Raw genomic sequence first — 16,622 nt, forward strand, 5'->3', positions numbered from 1 at the left:
GATTTTATTCATGTGGCAAGTTAGTTGTGAGTTCAGTATCGCAAAATGCTTCGCAAAGAGTCTGTTCCAATTCCAGTAGCTAAAAATGTCACAGCGTGATTTTAATGGGTCAACTGCAAATGAACCAGATCACTCAAAGTTGTGAGACTGAGGTTTCCAAAGCTTACATTACAAACTTGGAATCCTGGTGGTCCATGTCATGAGCAAAACCGAAAGATGCTATCTATCTGTATACGACACACACATGCACATATAGACCCTGCAATACTTAACATTTGTGAGACAAGAAACAAAAAACATACAAACATGGACTAAACTAAACAGACCTAGAAGTCTGACTGCCAGTGGCCAAATCAGTGTTTCTGACAGGAGACTGCACACACAACTGATGTCTTTTGTTGTTATTGCTGATGTCCTTTCACACTTCGACAATCACAGCATGACCACCTCTTTGTAAGGCAGTATGTGTGCTTCTGTTTTTGACATTATATACATGAAATAATGTAGTCACTGACAAAAGCCCACGTCACATGGATTTGAGCCGTCAGAGACATTTCCACTACAGTCCACAACGTGAAGGAGTTTGCACTTGATAATAGACATGGTGCTCATGATCATGGTGTTCATGATGATGAACAGAGCTGGGACTCTGGATTTTTTTATTTAATTATCTTCTATTGCAAACATTTTGAACACTGAGGTGTTAGCTAGTGGACAAACAAGACCAAGAGCTGACCGCCACATGTGCTATGAGGTTGTAATTAGGCACAGTGGTGCTCTGTGCTAAATGCTAACGTCAGCATGCTATACATGGTCCCATTGACAATGCTGACATACTCATGTTTAGCGGGTATGTTTACCATGTACACCATCTCAGTTTTTGTGTTCACCACATGATCTTTTAACATGCTAACATTTGCTAATTAGCACTAAGCACAAAGTGCAGTTGTGGCCCATGGGAATGCCATTCATTTTACAAGTGTTTGCTCATAAATCAATGGAAACTTGAACTGATATTGGCACTAATGGAAAAGTTAGGGATCATATGATGATGAATGTTGTGCCTATCAGTCTAGGAGACGTATATTTCACAGGATAAGTGAAACTTGTGTCCTTCTGGTTAGCGTATGTCAGCGTATTAGGACTCATCCTCTGGGGAGTATAAATATCTGTAAACAATTTCATAGCAATCCATCCAATAGTTGTAGAAATATATTTGTCTATCAGTGCAGCAGTCAACAATAGAGGGTTTTCACCGACGTCACGTTCTGGGCGGTAACCTGGATGCACGGCCATATTGGAAGCACTCGGTGTAAACAACTGAATGGAGTAATGGAGTATTGTGCACTTTGGATACTTTAATACTTTATGTCTAAACAACAGAAAAGCTCATCAAAACGCGTCCAAGATGCAAAGGCATGGAAGGACTTGCACCACAAAAAAAGGCGCGATATTTTGAGAAATTACAGTTTGCTGGCGGTGCAGATCCCTACAAGTTGGCTCCCTCTTCTTGGATCCATGGCGACCCGGTGATTCTTCCTTCAATTGCATATCCCGATATAGTCAACTACCTGGTTTTCTCGCCGATCCCATACACAGCAGAAGACCTTAAATCCTACAAAAGTTTGGAGTCTTATAACCAGATGGTGTGGGGATGGGTGAGGGAGACGCAGTATGTACGCAATGTGTTGTGAAGGCCAAAGTAAGTAATGCAATAACGTCTTTAATCAACCTAACCTTAACTGTATGATATCATTGTGATACTCAAGGTGTAGCCAAGTGACTCTCAATAATTTTTTCATTTCAAAGACCGAACAAGACAGAGTTTTCCCTCGGCTTTGCCAACCACAAGCGCCTCCTTTCCAGGAAAGAGTTTCCTCTGATAACGTCTGGCATTCCTCTCCCTGGTTTTTAATAACTTTTGGAAGTCGATAATATTCCAAATGTTTTTCTCGGTCTGACCTATTGGTACAACCTAAAACACGGCAATAATTAACCATTTTCCTTGACGCCATTCGGGATCTACTTCTGTGCCTGTGCTTTGTTGTGATGCGGAGTACCTCCAACATGGCGACTTCGGCTCTGATGACTCGTCTGATGACGCGCCGTGAAAACCCTCTTTGGTTAATAAAAACTCCAGGTTTCACAATTACTATATTGCTCTTTTGCAAAACCAAAAAAAATAAAAATAAATAAAAAATAAAAACATAATTTGCATTGTAGCCTATAACGTTGTTCTATTGAGATGTATGCTCTGCTGGGGATGAATAAATAATTGAATAAAACTGAATTCAATAAGGCTACCAGTTTATCCTCCTCCAAGATGAAAACCTTATATCTAAAAAAAAATTATGAAATAAACAGGCTTGTTAAATTCCTATCAAGTCAACAATGAGTATCAGTTAAGAGCACTTTACGTGACAGCAGTTAATATGCCTAAAAAACTATATTACCCAGAAAGCTGTGCTGCAGTATAAATAGTAACGAAAGGGGCGTTTCCTCAGTGACATGTGGAGGAGGTAAGAAGCGGATTGTTGCCGAGGACGCATTCTGCTGCCAGAGATAACCGCCGCTCAGCCTGCTCTTACCTGGAGTTTCACTACCATGGACTTAACCGAGGATAGCGCTGTGGAAATTATCCTGTGCTGACCCACTTCTTCACACGTTTCTTTCTCTCTCTATCTTTGACGCCTTCTTTCATTTGTGCCAGGTAAAGTCCTTATCTATCTGTAGTTTTCCAGCTATAGGGCATTGTTCATTTTGTCAATAAGCTGTGAGCATCCCTGTCAAGGAAGTAGCCCACGCGTTCATTTGTTGCTGTTTTGCTGCAGCTCGTGCGACAGAAAATGAGGCGACTTGACAATTAATTTAGCTAGCAGAAATGTTTGTGTCCCATTTGGCATCTCAGAAAACAGTTTAAATGTGTCACAAAACGCTCTACTAAACAAAATACAAACTCTGTGTAGTCACAGTTGGTGTGGAACATCTGAATCTGGGTAAATATGACCTTTAGCTTAATACGGCCCATCGATATTATAGAAATAATCGTAAATTTAATAATGAAAATGTTCATATTTTGTACTCTCCTCGATTGAGACCTTTTTGTTTGATGATAGTGCTGCAAACTGTGAGTTTGTCAAATTTCCAGCTAAAACGATGGTAAAATGTAGTGTTTGTTTTCCTTCCCACCTAACCACTTTTTCTCAACCTAACACAGACTAAAGAATGGTGACCTAAATGTAAGATGTAGGCTACATGTATTGGTTTCACACAGCTAACGATAGCACAGTGCACAGTAAAACTTTAGTTTACTTGGCATGTATTTTTCATTGCATTTAATTTCATAATAATTATATGCATGCGTTTTACACAAATGTGTCCATCTTGAATAAATTAATGAAGCAGTTTATCAACTCCTATCTTTCATTGTATTTGCCTTTTAAATGCATGCTTTAAATTGAAGGCCAAACCCATATTAACAAAATACACAGACCAAATTTATAGAAGGGAAATATCTTCTTCTTCTTATTATTCTTATTCTTCTTCTTATTCTTCTTCTTATTAATGCTTAATGTAAATGCTATTGCTTTTAGACTATTGCTGTTCTTGCAATTGTTACTCATGATCTTACAGTAGGTGGTGCTCTGAGGATGGGCTACACACATTTCAGATGGTCTACACCCTACTGTCCACAAACCCCAGCAGAAGAAAAGGCAGTGTCATAAAAGTAATGATGGATCCCCACAATTATCACAACTGTTGTTGTTTACAAGTTCTTCTCAACTTTATCAGTTATGCACAACTTATATGTGTGGAACATGGAGCTGTAACAAGCAAATGTTGGGAATGGGAAATTGGAAATGGGTTTTCAGCATCTTTTTATTATCACTCAGAAACAGAAAAAAAGAGGGCATTTAAACCAACATTGTGTACTATTTCTTTGTGATTTAGCGCCCCTACAGTTTTAGTGTAACTCACTTAAACGCTGTTGTCGTAAATATGGACAGCTGTACACGTGCATTTGTTATGACTACATTACTTATGATCTAAAATTAGCGAGTTGACAACTTTGCTAACACAGCCAAACATCAAGCAAGTGCAACAACACACGACATAAGCAGCATTAGCATAGAATTTGTACTCGCTCCCCAAAGTTACATTGGCGTTTGGGGCACAGAGGGGGATAGAGGCCCCATTCTCCCTTTTTACGTACAAGTCAAAGTAGCATCAAAATGATTTTAAAGTTGTCATTTTAAGGCAAAAAAGTTACACAGTTTTGCTTTAAATTAGAATAATAAATAGAATACTATGTATGTATACACAACAAGGTATCTTGCAACTATACAGAGTGTTATTATGGCTAAATAAATTATGACCAATATACAGCAATTGAATATATATTACATGAGAGTCAAGTAGGTGAGAGAAGACGGTCTGTCTCCGGTACTGGGTTTGTCTTTTAACAAAGTGTACTTTATAATCTTCACTAACAGTCCCTGGACTGGGATACAGGACTGAATTAGTATAAGTAAATGTTGTATTTGTACCTGCTAAAGGACTTAAACAACTAATTGATTATTTAAATTGTCATTGGTTAATTTTCAGTTGAGTGAGTGAAATGTTTTTTTATAGTGGCTCCAAGCGTGTGATTTGATTGAGCTCCGCTATATGTGGTGATGGCTTTAAAGACCTTTGGTGTCAATCTTTTGCAGGTGTAGTCAACCCTGAGGAACCATGTCGGACAAGATGTCCAGTTTCCTCCATATTGGGGACGTTTGTTCCCTGTATGCAGAGGGCTCCACCAGTGGATTTATCAGCACTTTAGGGTAAGTCTGCTTGTTTTTATGTGTGTTGTCATGACCCTTTCTCTACCTCCACTCCCCTGCTGCAGGATTCCAGGTGTGCTTGATGGAGGGACAGAGTTTCAGACAACATTGTCCCACTGTGCAGAATACACAACTATAAAATAGAACAGGTTACAAAACAAATGAAAGTTACAAATGCAACTACAGTTCTGTGAATCCTGGATGACCGGCAGAGGCAGTGTTAAGTAGGGGTAGGTCAAAATATCAGTACGGCAATATATCGTTGTCCTTCTTCGTGCGATACGACAATCGATACGCTGACGCCAAATAAAAAATGTTTAATGTGTTAAGAATAAAGTTATCTTATTTGAGAAGTGGTAGATCCTGCTATAGTCATTGCTCTCCTTTTATTTCCTTGATATCCTGTGCTCAGTTGGTACTCTGGCCTCAAATTACCCTGTCTCTTCCTGCTACATGCTGAGCACCATTTATTTAAGTACTTGACGTCTTTCCTCCTCCCTAATTCTAGGCAACAAGTTAAACGTGTATCTTATTCTGTGCTTGACAGTCACAGAATTATCAAAAGACTATAAGAAGATAATAGAAGAGAGAGGGTGATCATTGATCATGTGAATGTCCCCGTCCAGCATATCTGACAGCATATCCGACATGTCAGGCTCCATTTTCCAGACTTAATTTTCTTGCATCATGCCTGTCTCTTTCCTTTTTTTTCCTGGGTGTTTGTTTTTCTTGTCCATAGGTGAAAATGAGCACAGCATTGGTGTTGTCATCTCCTCCCTCTCATTTTAAGTGCTGCAATCTTCCTCTTGCCATGTCACAATTCTATTTGCCAATCACCACAGGCAGTGCAGAGCACTCCTCCTTGCCAGGTCTCAGAAACCATGCTCTTTCACAGTTCAGTGTCATGCGTCACCCACCATGGCAACAAATGTGTGCACAGCTTTTAAGACTGCCACCATGACCGAGCTTGTTTGTCAAATTTCCCATCTAGTGTTCTTACTGTATGCCTAGTAATCATTTCTCCCCACCGCTGCTGTGAGGGCTCACTGTTAAAGAGAAGAGCTTAGAGGACGTAACTATAAATAGCACTCTTGTATAAGGTGTTTCATTTGCTGTCAGCATACTGAATGTGACCCCTGAGAGATGGCTGCAGCCACCTGGACCACTGCTGCTTGCTCAGAGAGGATAGCACCCAATGGCCTGATGCTAGAAAGATGGGATACAGCCATGATCCTGTATTCCACAATGCAATGAGGTTTCTTCTTGAACTTAGATACAGTGCGGTGTTTTAAGCCCCCAACGTCGCCTTCCAGGCAGCGCGGCAATGGTTATGTTTAGGGTTAGGGTTAGCTGTCTGAAATGCGACGTTGGAGGCTTAAAACACCATCGAGCCATCAGTGTGATCAAGGCTATGGCTCTTCATTCCTGTAGAGGAGACTCTCACACCATGTGCTTTCTTCCTTCATCATCACAGTGCTCCTGCAGTGCAGAGTATACTGCATGAGCTATAAAAAGATGTAACGGACTAGACTGGCTAGAGCATCCTACTGAATTGTATTATTTGTGCTGCTCTGCTACCTGGTGGTATTCCCAGGGGTTTCCCCAGAATTCCTGGGTATGATGGAGCTATTCATTTAAAAAAATAAAAAATAAAACGTGTTTTACCAAAATATTTAGTATATTATTTGGAAAGACAAGGTGGAATAATGGTGCTAAAGTAGATGTTGAGTCTTTTAACCAGACCTACATGAGGCCAATGCGGTGAGAACTTGTTTGGACGCGTGTTCTGGGCTGCCAATAAATCAATGTCCTTACATTAAATATCTTTCAGTGCGGTGACCCATTTATCTCATGACGGTGCATGCTCACCGTAGCGTAGGTATATTTCAGTTTGTCCATTTCATTTCAGGTACGTTTCGTTCTGCTTTCCAGTTAAACACTAATAAAACGATACCACTGACAAGCCACGCTGACACGGGGAAAAGCTGTTTGCTTTCCCCTTACACACACACACACACACACACACACACACACACACACACCTGTGTACCTCTGGCTGTGGATTAGCTATATGCTTTCCGGTAGGGCTGCAGGATATGAGGAAAATATCTAATTGCGATTATTTTGACTGATATTGCGATATGATTCACAGTATTGGAGAGAATGATCGTTTTTGTATCATTATTCTCATTGAAAAATATTAACATTGAAAGAAATTAAAATGATTATAGTTTGATTTTTGCGAGGATCTGTACCAAACAAAGATTTTTTTTTTTCTCTGCAGCACCACAATACTTAATTCAATTTAGTTTGACACATGTTTTGCCATTAACAAATATTGCGCCCCCCTGCGATTTGGATATTGCATTAGTCCATATTGCGATTTCGATACAATTGCGATTTAATTTTGCAGCCCTACTTTCCGGTGACAATGCTCCACCCAGTGATCAAAAACAAAACTGCATTTATACATGTCACAAATGTGATAATAAACCAAACAAAAAACAAAGCCTCCAACAGTAGATTATGGCATTCTTTAAGAAAGAAGCCCAGGCTCTTCTCTTGGTACAGATATTACCATCTTATCTACTTGTGCCCCATGTTCAGAAATCTTTATCTTCATTCTCTCAGTCCTTGGTTGACAGCTTCTCCCATGATGCATGTTTCCTTTCATAATACTCGGTATATTAATAATATATTAAGACACAAGGGCTGGGAAACAGGTGAAAGACATCAGACAATCACAAAGGTGGGAAAACCAAAAGACAGGAAGTAAAACAAGACATGACAAGGGAGAAAACAGACTACAAAATAAAACCGGAAACTGAAACACATACACAACCATAACACATGTGTCACGAATGAGCTAACTGATTAAATCACACAGTTTCTATGTCCAGTTGGGACTTTTTCACAGCAGACATTTTGACTTGGCAGTTGTTAGTAATACTGTTAACAATGGCTCTGTTCCATTTCATTGTCCCATTAACCCAGGACCCTGGAGCTGACCCATTTAATTGGAATGCAGCCATTAATTCTTTTCTCTATTTTTTTTATTAATGATCTCGTTCTTTTTTCCGATTGTTGCACAACTAGATGATACTATGCTATTATATAAACATCAAAAGCTTCTGTATCAGAAATTCAAGAGACCCTGCAATTTGATTTTAATATTCTACAAACTTGGTTGTCAGCTGTAACAAATTACTGCATGATAAAACAAATACCTATTCAATGTTACTTAGTGTGAAGCAGAACCTCAACTCCAGATTCAAGTTTTTGGTTTTAACTTGTAATGATGGTAGATCCCTCCAGAAAGTAGGACAATTTATACTGCCAAAGATGAACTACAGTGACAGTGATACAGTGATCAGAATGCTTCTAAAACTTCGTCCCCTCGATGTTATATATAATAGACTGCAGATTTATACTAGATTGCTCTTGCACAGTGTTATGGTACACACTCAGTTGGCTCCCTCTAGATATAAGATGTAAGTTTCCCTGGTATACATTTATTTTTAAATGCATGCAATTTCTAAACAGTAAAACTTTACTAAAACAATTCTTTGTCCGTTATATTCCTAATTATTCACTAAGACACTCTGATCAGGTCCTCTTTATGGTCTCCGTTGTGTCTAAGGAAGTTGGTAAAGAAAAAGGTTACATTTAGGGATCCTTCTGATTTGTAATAAGTTACCTTAAATATCTGTTCTTTGTGATCATTTTGCTTATTTTAAAATGTTTTGTTTTCACATCTTAAAGTGCTCATATTATGCTTTTTGGCTTTTCCCCTTTCCTTTATTGTGTTGTATATCTTTTTGTGCATGTTATAGGTTTACAAAGTGAAAAAGCCCAAAGTCCTCCCCAAAGGGACTGACCATCTTCTAGAGAAAACGCTGTTCACAAACTGCTCCAAACAGCTCTATTGTAGTCCAGCCTTTACCAGGACCACGCACCGTGGGGTGAAAGAGCTTTCACCATCGCAGCCCCCTCCCTCTGGAACTCCCTACCCATACACATCCGTGACTGTACTGACCTGGACACATTCAAAACACTAATCAAAACACACCTCTTCAGATTAGCTTTCCACATACAATAGTCTTACATTTCTCACCTGATAGCTACTGGTTTTATTGTTTGTAATTGCTTTTAATATCCTTGTTTTATGTGTTGGTTTTATTGCTTATCTGTTTTTAATGTGCTATATGTGCTGGTTTTACTGTAAAGTGTCTTTGAGTACCATGAAAAGCGCTATATAAATGATAAATTATAACTTTGTAACACACGTTATAATGCTCGCCTAGCTGCTAGCGTGGCACGCCCTCATACTCTGCTTCTGACTGGCTAGCAGTACTTACTGCGCATGTTCGACCCCCAACAAAGATGGAACAGAAGTGAGATGCCTCACTCTGTAGCTAAAACAGAGAGCTCAACACACAGGGTGAAAAGAGGAGCTGCAGCAATGTGCAGTACAACAAAAATATGGTGTTTTCTGAAAATTAAACCACATAAACCTATTCTGGTACAACCTCAAAATACAATTATGAACCTGAAAATGAGCACTTTAAAACAATTTGCCTATATTTTCAGTAATGCTATAACTGTTCCTTTATTTATAGATTAATCATTCTTTATCTTTTAATTGTGTGTAGTCTAAGGTTATACAGTAACTCTTCATTTTGTTCCTTTCTCTATTTAGTTTTTGTAATTGTTTGCTGGTTGGTTGTTGTTTGTTTGGGACCCCTTGAAAACAAGATGATGACTCTCAGTGGGTTTATCCTAAGAAAATACTATTTCTGAGAATGTTGAATGATTGTTGAGGGTGTATTGAGTTTTAGTTTATTTAAGTTGTATGTGTCTTGTGTAATTGAATCATTGACTCATCATCATGATGGCTGTGCCCCCAGGCTTGTGGATGACCGCTGTGTGGTACAACCAGACACAGGCGACCTCAACAACCCACCCAAGAAATTCAGAGGTAAGGCCTTAAAATCACTTTCTTCTCACTTGATGATCTCTTCATCAAGTCAAGTCAAGTCAGGATGTTCAGCAATTTAAGTGTAATATATGGCTTGTGCCAGTCTTTTAAGTATGCAGTTGTGTATCTTGGGATTTGTTTTGTTTACTTTTTAATTTGGCTGCACATGTTGTAGATGATGCATTACTTTTGGGTAGGGGTGCAAGATATATCAACTCAATATCGTTATCGCAATATCATGTTGCGCAATATTATTTCTAGGGGTGCAAGATCTGTCGACTCAGTATAGTTATCGCAATATATCCAAAGTAAGTAAATAAGTATGCAACATTTTGTTCATTTTGTGGAGCGCTGCGTCCCGTCCGTTGGCTGTGTGGCTTAGTTGTGTTCGATTTAGAGCCCGCTTGAAACGCTGATCATGATCATGTTTCATTGGCCAGTTACCGTGCCACTTGCACATGTTAGTGCACGTCAGCGCACGGGTCCACTACGTGACAAACTCTATGTAGCGTACCACGTGTTCATATTTTGAGAGAGTGTCAGTGAAGAAATTGATAGAGACAACAAAACGGAACAAATCGGAAAAGCGAAAGAAAAGTTGTGTCCTGTTCTCATTATTTATATATTTTATACTGTCCAACCAGTAGAACGTGTCATGTTCTGTAGACATGGTCGTTAGTAATTTATTCATGTTCAGTCAAATATGACAGTCAGTTGAAATAAACCTTGTGTTGTAAGAAAACGTTGTTATAAATCTGTTTTGATGCGTTTTCCCGTAACTTTTGTAATTTTTACATACGTTTTTAAAAATATCGAAATTAATATTGATATCGCAATATTCATAATCGATATACCAATATCACCTTTTGTCAATATCGTGCAACCCTACTTTTGGGTTATTTGGATGATTCTATGGTAAGTTGTTGCAGTTTGTGTAATGTAAATGTATGCATAATTGTCTCCTTATACGTTTCTCGGGTTGTTAGATCTTTACTAAAAAAAGTAATAGTAGAGTAAGTGGCTGTGGTTCTGGGTAAGAGCCCCTTTTTTTTTTTTTTCCTTCAGAACTGCTTGAATTCTTTGAGACATGTTTTGCTCACAGAATGTTTTGAAATTCTGTTGCGATTTTAGACCATGCATTAATGCTGTGAATGAATGCAAGGTGATTCACTGTGGAAACATTTGGAGGCAGGCCACTGGATTGAAATAAAGTCTCTTTTGTCTTCCTGAAACCATGTGGAGATGGGAATGGTTATATTTGCATATTATCTGGTTGGACACATGAACTTGAAAAAAAGGGGTTGACTGTATGATCACTTGGTTAGCAGCAATGGCACTGAGCGCCGTTGCCTTCGGATATGCTCACTTGGAAAGAAAGGGCCTAAGAAAACATTTGGCACACCATTATGCGACCAACATCCGTCTGTTTCTACCAAGACAGGGTAGATGCATAAACGTGCAGTTTTTATGGCACATTCTGACCCTGTCATCAGTCACTACAGAAATGAATGATCATCTGACCAGGTGACAACAGGTGTAGCTAAGTGTATCAAATTGGCTGCCACTTCAGAGCAAATACATTTCTATACGTTTTGGCAGGTTTCGGGAGGATGTCTTTAGTAGATTAGTTAAGAGTGAAATGACACAACTGCCAATGTCATTTTCATTTACTTGGAACAGTGCACTTTGCAATTTGATTAAATTAAATGTAGCTTTCTATACATAGAAACCCTTGCACAACCTTATTTAACATGTCCCCTTCATAACTGATGGTCTCTTGAATGTCATCCATGAGTGATAATTACAACCAAGAAGGGGGTAATGCACTCACTGACTGTGGAGGACTGTATTCTCTAAGAGTATTGTACCACAACATTGATTCATAGATACATTTGTATATAGTTTGATATGATGTCACATTTCTTTACAGTTTATTATGTCTTTGGTTTATTTTTTTAAAACGTGATAAAGACCGTTGACTCATTTTGGTCACAACTTAAATTAAATCTCTGAATCAGAATTCTGCTGAATTCTATGCAACTGAAAATTAATTTTTAAATAGTTTTTTTTTTTCACCTTTTATTTATCCAGGTAAGTCGATTTGAGAACAATTTCTCATTTGCAACGACGACCTGTCACATTCACACAGTTCCACATTCATACCTGGAAGCTGCCCAGTACAACCACAGTCTGATCTGCTGGCTGCTGGTTGGAGGTTAAGGGCCTTGCTCAAGAGCACCTCAGTGGTGGTAATGAGGGAGGGACAAGCGCTGCTCTTTCACTTTCCCCACCCAGATCTTATCCTGTCGGTCTGGGGATTGAACCGGCGACCTGGACCCTGTTTTGCCATGCAATTGTGTGACTAATGTGAACAGAAATCTTGGAAATTGTTCCAGTATTGAGCGAGAACACTGTAACCTGCAGCCGCAAACTGGGTTGCAATGTAATCCTATAGGTCAAAGGCGCACCGTCCATGCACGTCCACTAAAAGCGCAAAATAAGGCTAAATAAGAAATGTATAAATTTCCCTCATCCGTTCTGTTGTTGGGATATACTTTATGCCTCCCATGGTTCCCCAAATTGTCAAAAATCTGGTCCATTCCCGAAAGCAGAAATCAACTTCTAGAGCAGTTACTGTGAGAGCGTGTATGCCCTCGAGCCTTGCTGCTTAGTTTTGGTAGGCAGGTGTCATTCTTTGCCACTCTCTATGTTGAATGTTGAATGTCGAATGCTCCATGTACAGTGGACACTGCCTTAGCATAGGTGAAGGGGAGGATAGCAACAGATAACTATTGTTGAGACTGTAGCAGAAAAGTGCTCAACTGAATGGTAATTGTTGAGACTGTATTTAGTATTTTTGTAGGGTTTTAATTGGATCGCAGCATATTTTAAGGTGTTTTAAAATACACTTTTTTAATATAACACTTCAAAATACAGACTCAACACATATCACAGAACTGACTGTACTGCACTCCATGTATATCTGGAATTGGTGATTCGTCTGAGGCAGTTGTTGTATGAATTGGTCTGTTGTGACAGTTTGTCAGCGTGTGCCCTGTCCATATGATTTTGCGGTTCCAGTGAGTATGCACTGCTCGTTGGTTCACAGCAGGTGCAGGGTATGGCTGTTTTTTGGACACTACCATGGCTGCCAGACCAAAAGACAACCTTTTGTGTTTGAACAGCACAGTGTTCCCTGCATGATCAATAGAGTTGTAAACAACATTATATTATCATTAAGGGAGAAGCATTTCTTTGTTCAGTCAAATTGATGATCTACCTCACAGAATTTGATATACGCATGACACGTTTATTTTTTTACTAAGCCAACAGATTAAATCAGGAAAAATGAAGGTAATGCACTGTGGAGCAGTGCGGGGTAGATTACACACACAAACAAAATCTCTCTTTACCTTTTGAAGTAACTGAGTCACCACTGCACACTCCACTGTAAAGGTGGGTCACATAAGGTTTCATGCAAGAGCGTATTTCCAAATCCACTTTTTTAGGGAGTCCTGGCCAAGACAGCAGCATAAAGACTTTCACATACAAGAACAAACAACAGACTTAAAACAAAACAAGAAATTACATCAAACAGTGAATCACATTAGCTGTGTTCAGTAACCGGATATGTACTGTACATTGAGTGGTCTTTTAAAATCTTCCATGCACTTAGTGGAAGGCATCCACTAGAAATGGCTCATGCCACTAAAATTATAGTCTTGACCAAAAAGAGTGGATTGTACTTTTCGTGTGTTTAATAAACGCACAATAAACATGACATCCTGGTCTGAACCTTTGAGAAAGGGGCATGCTAGCTGTTGTTCAAATCGTAATTTATGTGAGTGCTTATGCAGAAATTGAGATATGGATTAAATATTAATACATTTTAATGTTTAAATTTCCCCTTAAATCCAAAACTATTTGACTCAGGTTCCAGATGTGTTACTAATCCATTTCCAGGATGTCCATGTCATATATTCTTTACCAGGATTGATGCACTAAAGGTGCAAATGCAAGCTGTTACTCACCGTTATCTGCTGCTAGCTGTACTGGCTCTGTGCATTGAGAGGCACAGCCTATGTGCCAGTTTTCTGTACCAGGAAGAGTTCTTTAGTTCGGATGCACAGCAGATAGGTAATACTGTTGTATGCATTTAAACACGACCCTGCCTTTTAATTTGGGGATGCAAATAAACAACTTTACTTGTCGGTTTCTAACTGAGCTATTCAGATCATATCTAAAGTTGTGGTTTCACACCATAAAATGGCAGTAACAGCAGAGTAACCTGTGATAAACTAAGTGTGCTATTGCCACCTTAAGTCAACCCATGCAAATGCAAATGTAAAGTAGAACTTGTTAGATACTGTATGCAACACCAAATGATATTGACCCAACTCTAATGCAGGGCACTTAAAACAAAGTGCATCCCATTCTTGTATCAACAAAGAGGATTTCTACTTATCAAGTGAAACCAAAATGAGCTGCCCAACAGACTAAATACTTTTTCTTTGAGAATATTTTTTTTGTTCTCTGTAATTTCTTGTTGATGAACTTTGGCAGATCAGTTTTGCAAGAGATAACATTTTGAGCAAGTAATGCTTAAAACAAAAGCAGCCGTGAACTTCACTCGCTACAGCTTTATGCATCACCTTGGACGCGTCGAGTTTTGTACACATTGCTGCTAATAAATGTAATGTAATATTTGCTTCTTAGAAACAAAACAGATCATGGCTGATGGGAAGTTTACCATAGCAAATTTAATAAAAAATAAAGTACTGTAAATGAAAAGTAGATCACATGGGGGAAAAACTAGCTTCCATGAAATTCACGTTTTATTTTATTACAGTGAGATGCCTGGGAGCCAGTCAGTAAACTACAACAGTCAACTAAAAGACTGAGATAGCAAACTGTAAAAGAGCAAACCACAAGCTTTAAACTGTATTTTAAGACTACTGTCGGTGGTCAAAGTCAAACTACAGTCAACTACATGACTACAACCATCATCTCTGAGATGGAGAAGAGTTTTATTTGTTGTTTGTGTGACAGCTTCTGTTCTGACAGAATAAAACAAATTCTCATACTGTACCAGACCCTTTTCACAAAGGACAATTAGACTTGTCAAACATAGGTGTAATTTGTACCATTAATGATAAGAGTTTATTGTCATCCATCTATATACAGTGTAGTACAGTACATAGAGGAACAAAATTGTGTTTCCCTGGTCCCCGGTGCAAAACAAAAGAATGAACATAATGTGCAAACAACAAGATACAAAACAAGTTAGAAACTGCGTCTGAAATCACTCCATTGTTTACTCATTCACTACTCCAAATATAAAACACCTGTCATCAATGACAGGTCTAGAGTCACACAGCTGTATTTTTCACATCCATACAATGCGACACAATATATTGTGGATTGTAAGCAGAAAGTAGTGTACATACCATGGACACTACCTTTTTCACTCCATGGTGGAAAAAGTCACAATATAGAGGATACATTTCATATTCACAATAGAATGAAGGATGGTAAATATAGTGTGCTATATATTAAATAGGGAGTGATTTTAGTCACAGCCCTTAACTACCCGCTAGATGGTCTGCTCAGTTAGATGTGTACTAGGTATGTTGCAATGACTACAGGTCCTGTATGTCCTTGTAAATTTTGTTTTAGCAGTTTAACCCAAGTAATACTGTAGACTACTGCAGCAAAAATTGATTGAAAAAAGAACTGCATTTGTCACTTTTGAGTGTTGTAACAGAAACAGTTGTACAAGTGCATTCATTAAGTGATGAGAGAACAACGCCATTTTAGAGCTTTAGGCTGTAAACTTACCCTCTGCCAAATACCTCCCTGCCCATTACATTCACATACGTCCCAGTTTTATTTTTATTTTTCTCATTTATTTCAATTGCTCATTTCTGGCAGGCAGATGTTATTCCAGTGCCCCATTTTCTCCATTGGTCCTTGGCCTCCTCTCTTCTTGTCCTCCACCCCATGCCCATGATTGCCAACCCCTGGAGATTGTGTTGGCCGCATTTCAGATGGAGGCAGCCACAGTGGCTATTTATAGCTCATTGGGTCCCCTGTTCAGTACCAGTTAGCGTATAGTTATACTGTATGTGTATGAAAACATTGACTACTATTAATTAAACATTTTTAAACATATCCAATGTCGTAATTATTAGTAGCACTGTTCCTTACAGCATTTTCTTGATGCACAACAAGGACAAATTGGCATATTTCAGTCTTACTGGAAGATATTGTTGGTTTAAAACTTATTATTAGTATTATTATTATTATTATTATGCAGCTGAGCAAGTAAACCAGGAAGACTAAATGTCTTGAGTGAGTCTTGATTGTTAAAATGTGCATGTGTGAGATGGGGTGTTGCGTTTCAAAACGGGAAAATATTTACACATTAATGAATACATTTATGAAATTCATTATTTAACCCATGTGAAAATGATGAGTTACAGATATCAGTTTCAGCTTTAATTGCTCCCCATTGCCCTTCAGGGCCAGAAGCTGCTAGCTGCCTGTTTGAGCTCCTTGGCCCCCAAAGAGCAGACACCTGCTCTGCCCGGTGGGTAATCTATCCTTGATGCCCTGTGATGGCCACCCCACCTGATCTGCACCATTTCATGCTCTATTTTCACATCAAAGGGATGAGTAGAATGATGTATTTCACAATGTTTTGGCCAGAAATAAGCACAAGAGGAGAGATCACAGAGGGTTCAAAATTACAAATGTTTATGCTCTGGAGAGCATGAATATGTTTCAATGCAATAACTCTACTATTTTGACATTTCGTG

At 38.8% G+C, this 16,622-nt stretch overlaps 1 protein-coding gene across 15 annotated transcripts in view; it reads left to right on the forward strand.

The window, feature by feature from the left end:
* The first annotated feature begins 2,526 nt into the window (after window positions 1-2,526).
* itpr1b (inositol 1,4,5-trisphosphate receptor, type 1b) overlaps window positions 2,527-16,622 on the forward strand; it is a 98,633-nt gene continuing 84,537 nt past the window's right edge. For 11 of the 15 annotated variants that reach the window (XM_078247769.1, XM_078247765.1, XM_078247767.1 and 8 more), the window contains exons 1-3: window positions 2,528-2,710; window positions 4,713-4,826; window positions 9,734-9,804. In XM_078247769.1, coding sequence (XP_078103895.1) covers window positions 4,735-4,826; window positions 9,734-9,804 — 163 coding nt within the window. In that variant the 5' untranslated portion in view covers window positions 2,528-2,710; window positions 4,713-4,734. Of the gene's footprint in view, window positions 2,711-4,712; window positions 4,827-9,733; window positions 9,805-16,622 lie in introns of all 15 variants that reach the window. The other 4 variants (XM_078247764.1, XM_078247766.1, XM_078247768.1 and 1 more) reach the window with 2 other exon arrangements.

The sequence above is a fragment of the Sander vitreus genome, chromosome 4 (assembly GCF_031162955.1).
Source record: "Sander vitreus isolate 19-12246 chromosome 4, sanVit1, whole genome shotgun sequence".
NCBI classification, from domain to species: Eukaryota; Metazoa; Chordata; class Actinopteri; order Perciformes; family Percidae; genus Sander; species Sander vitreus.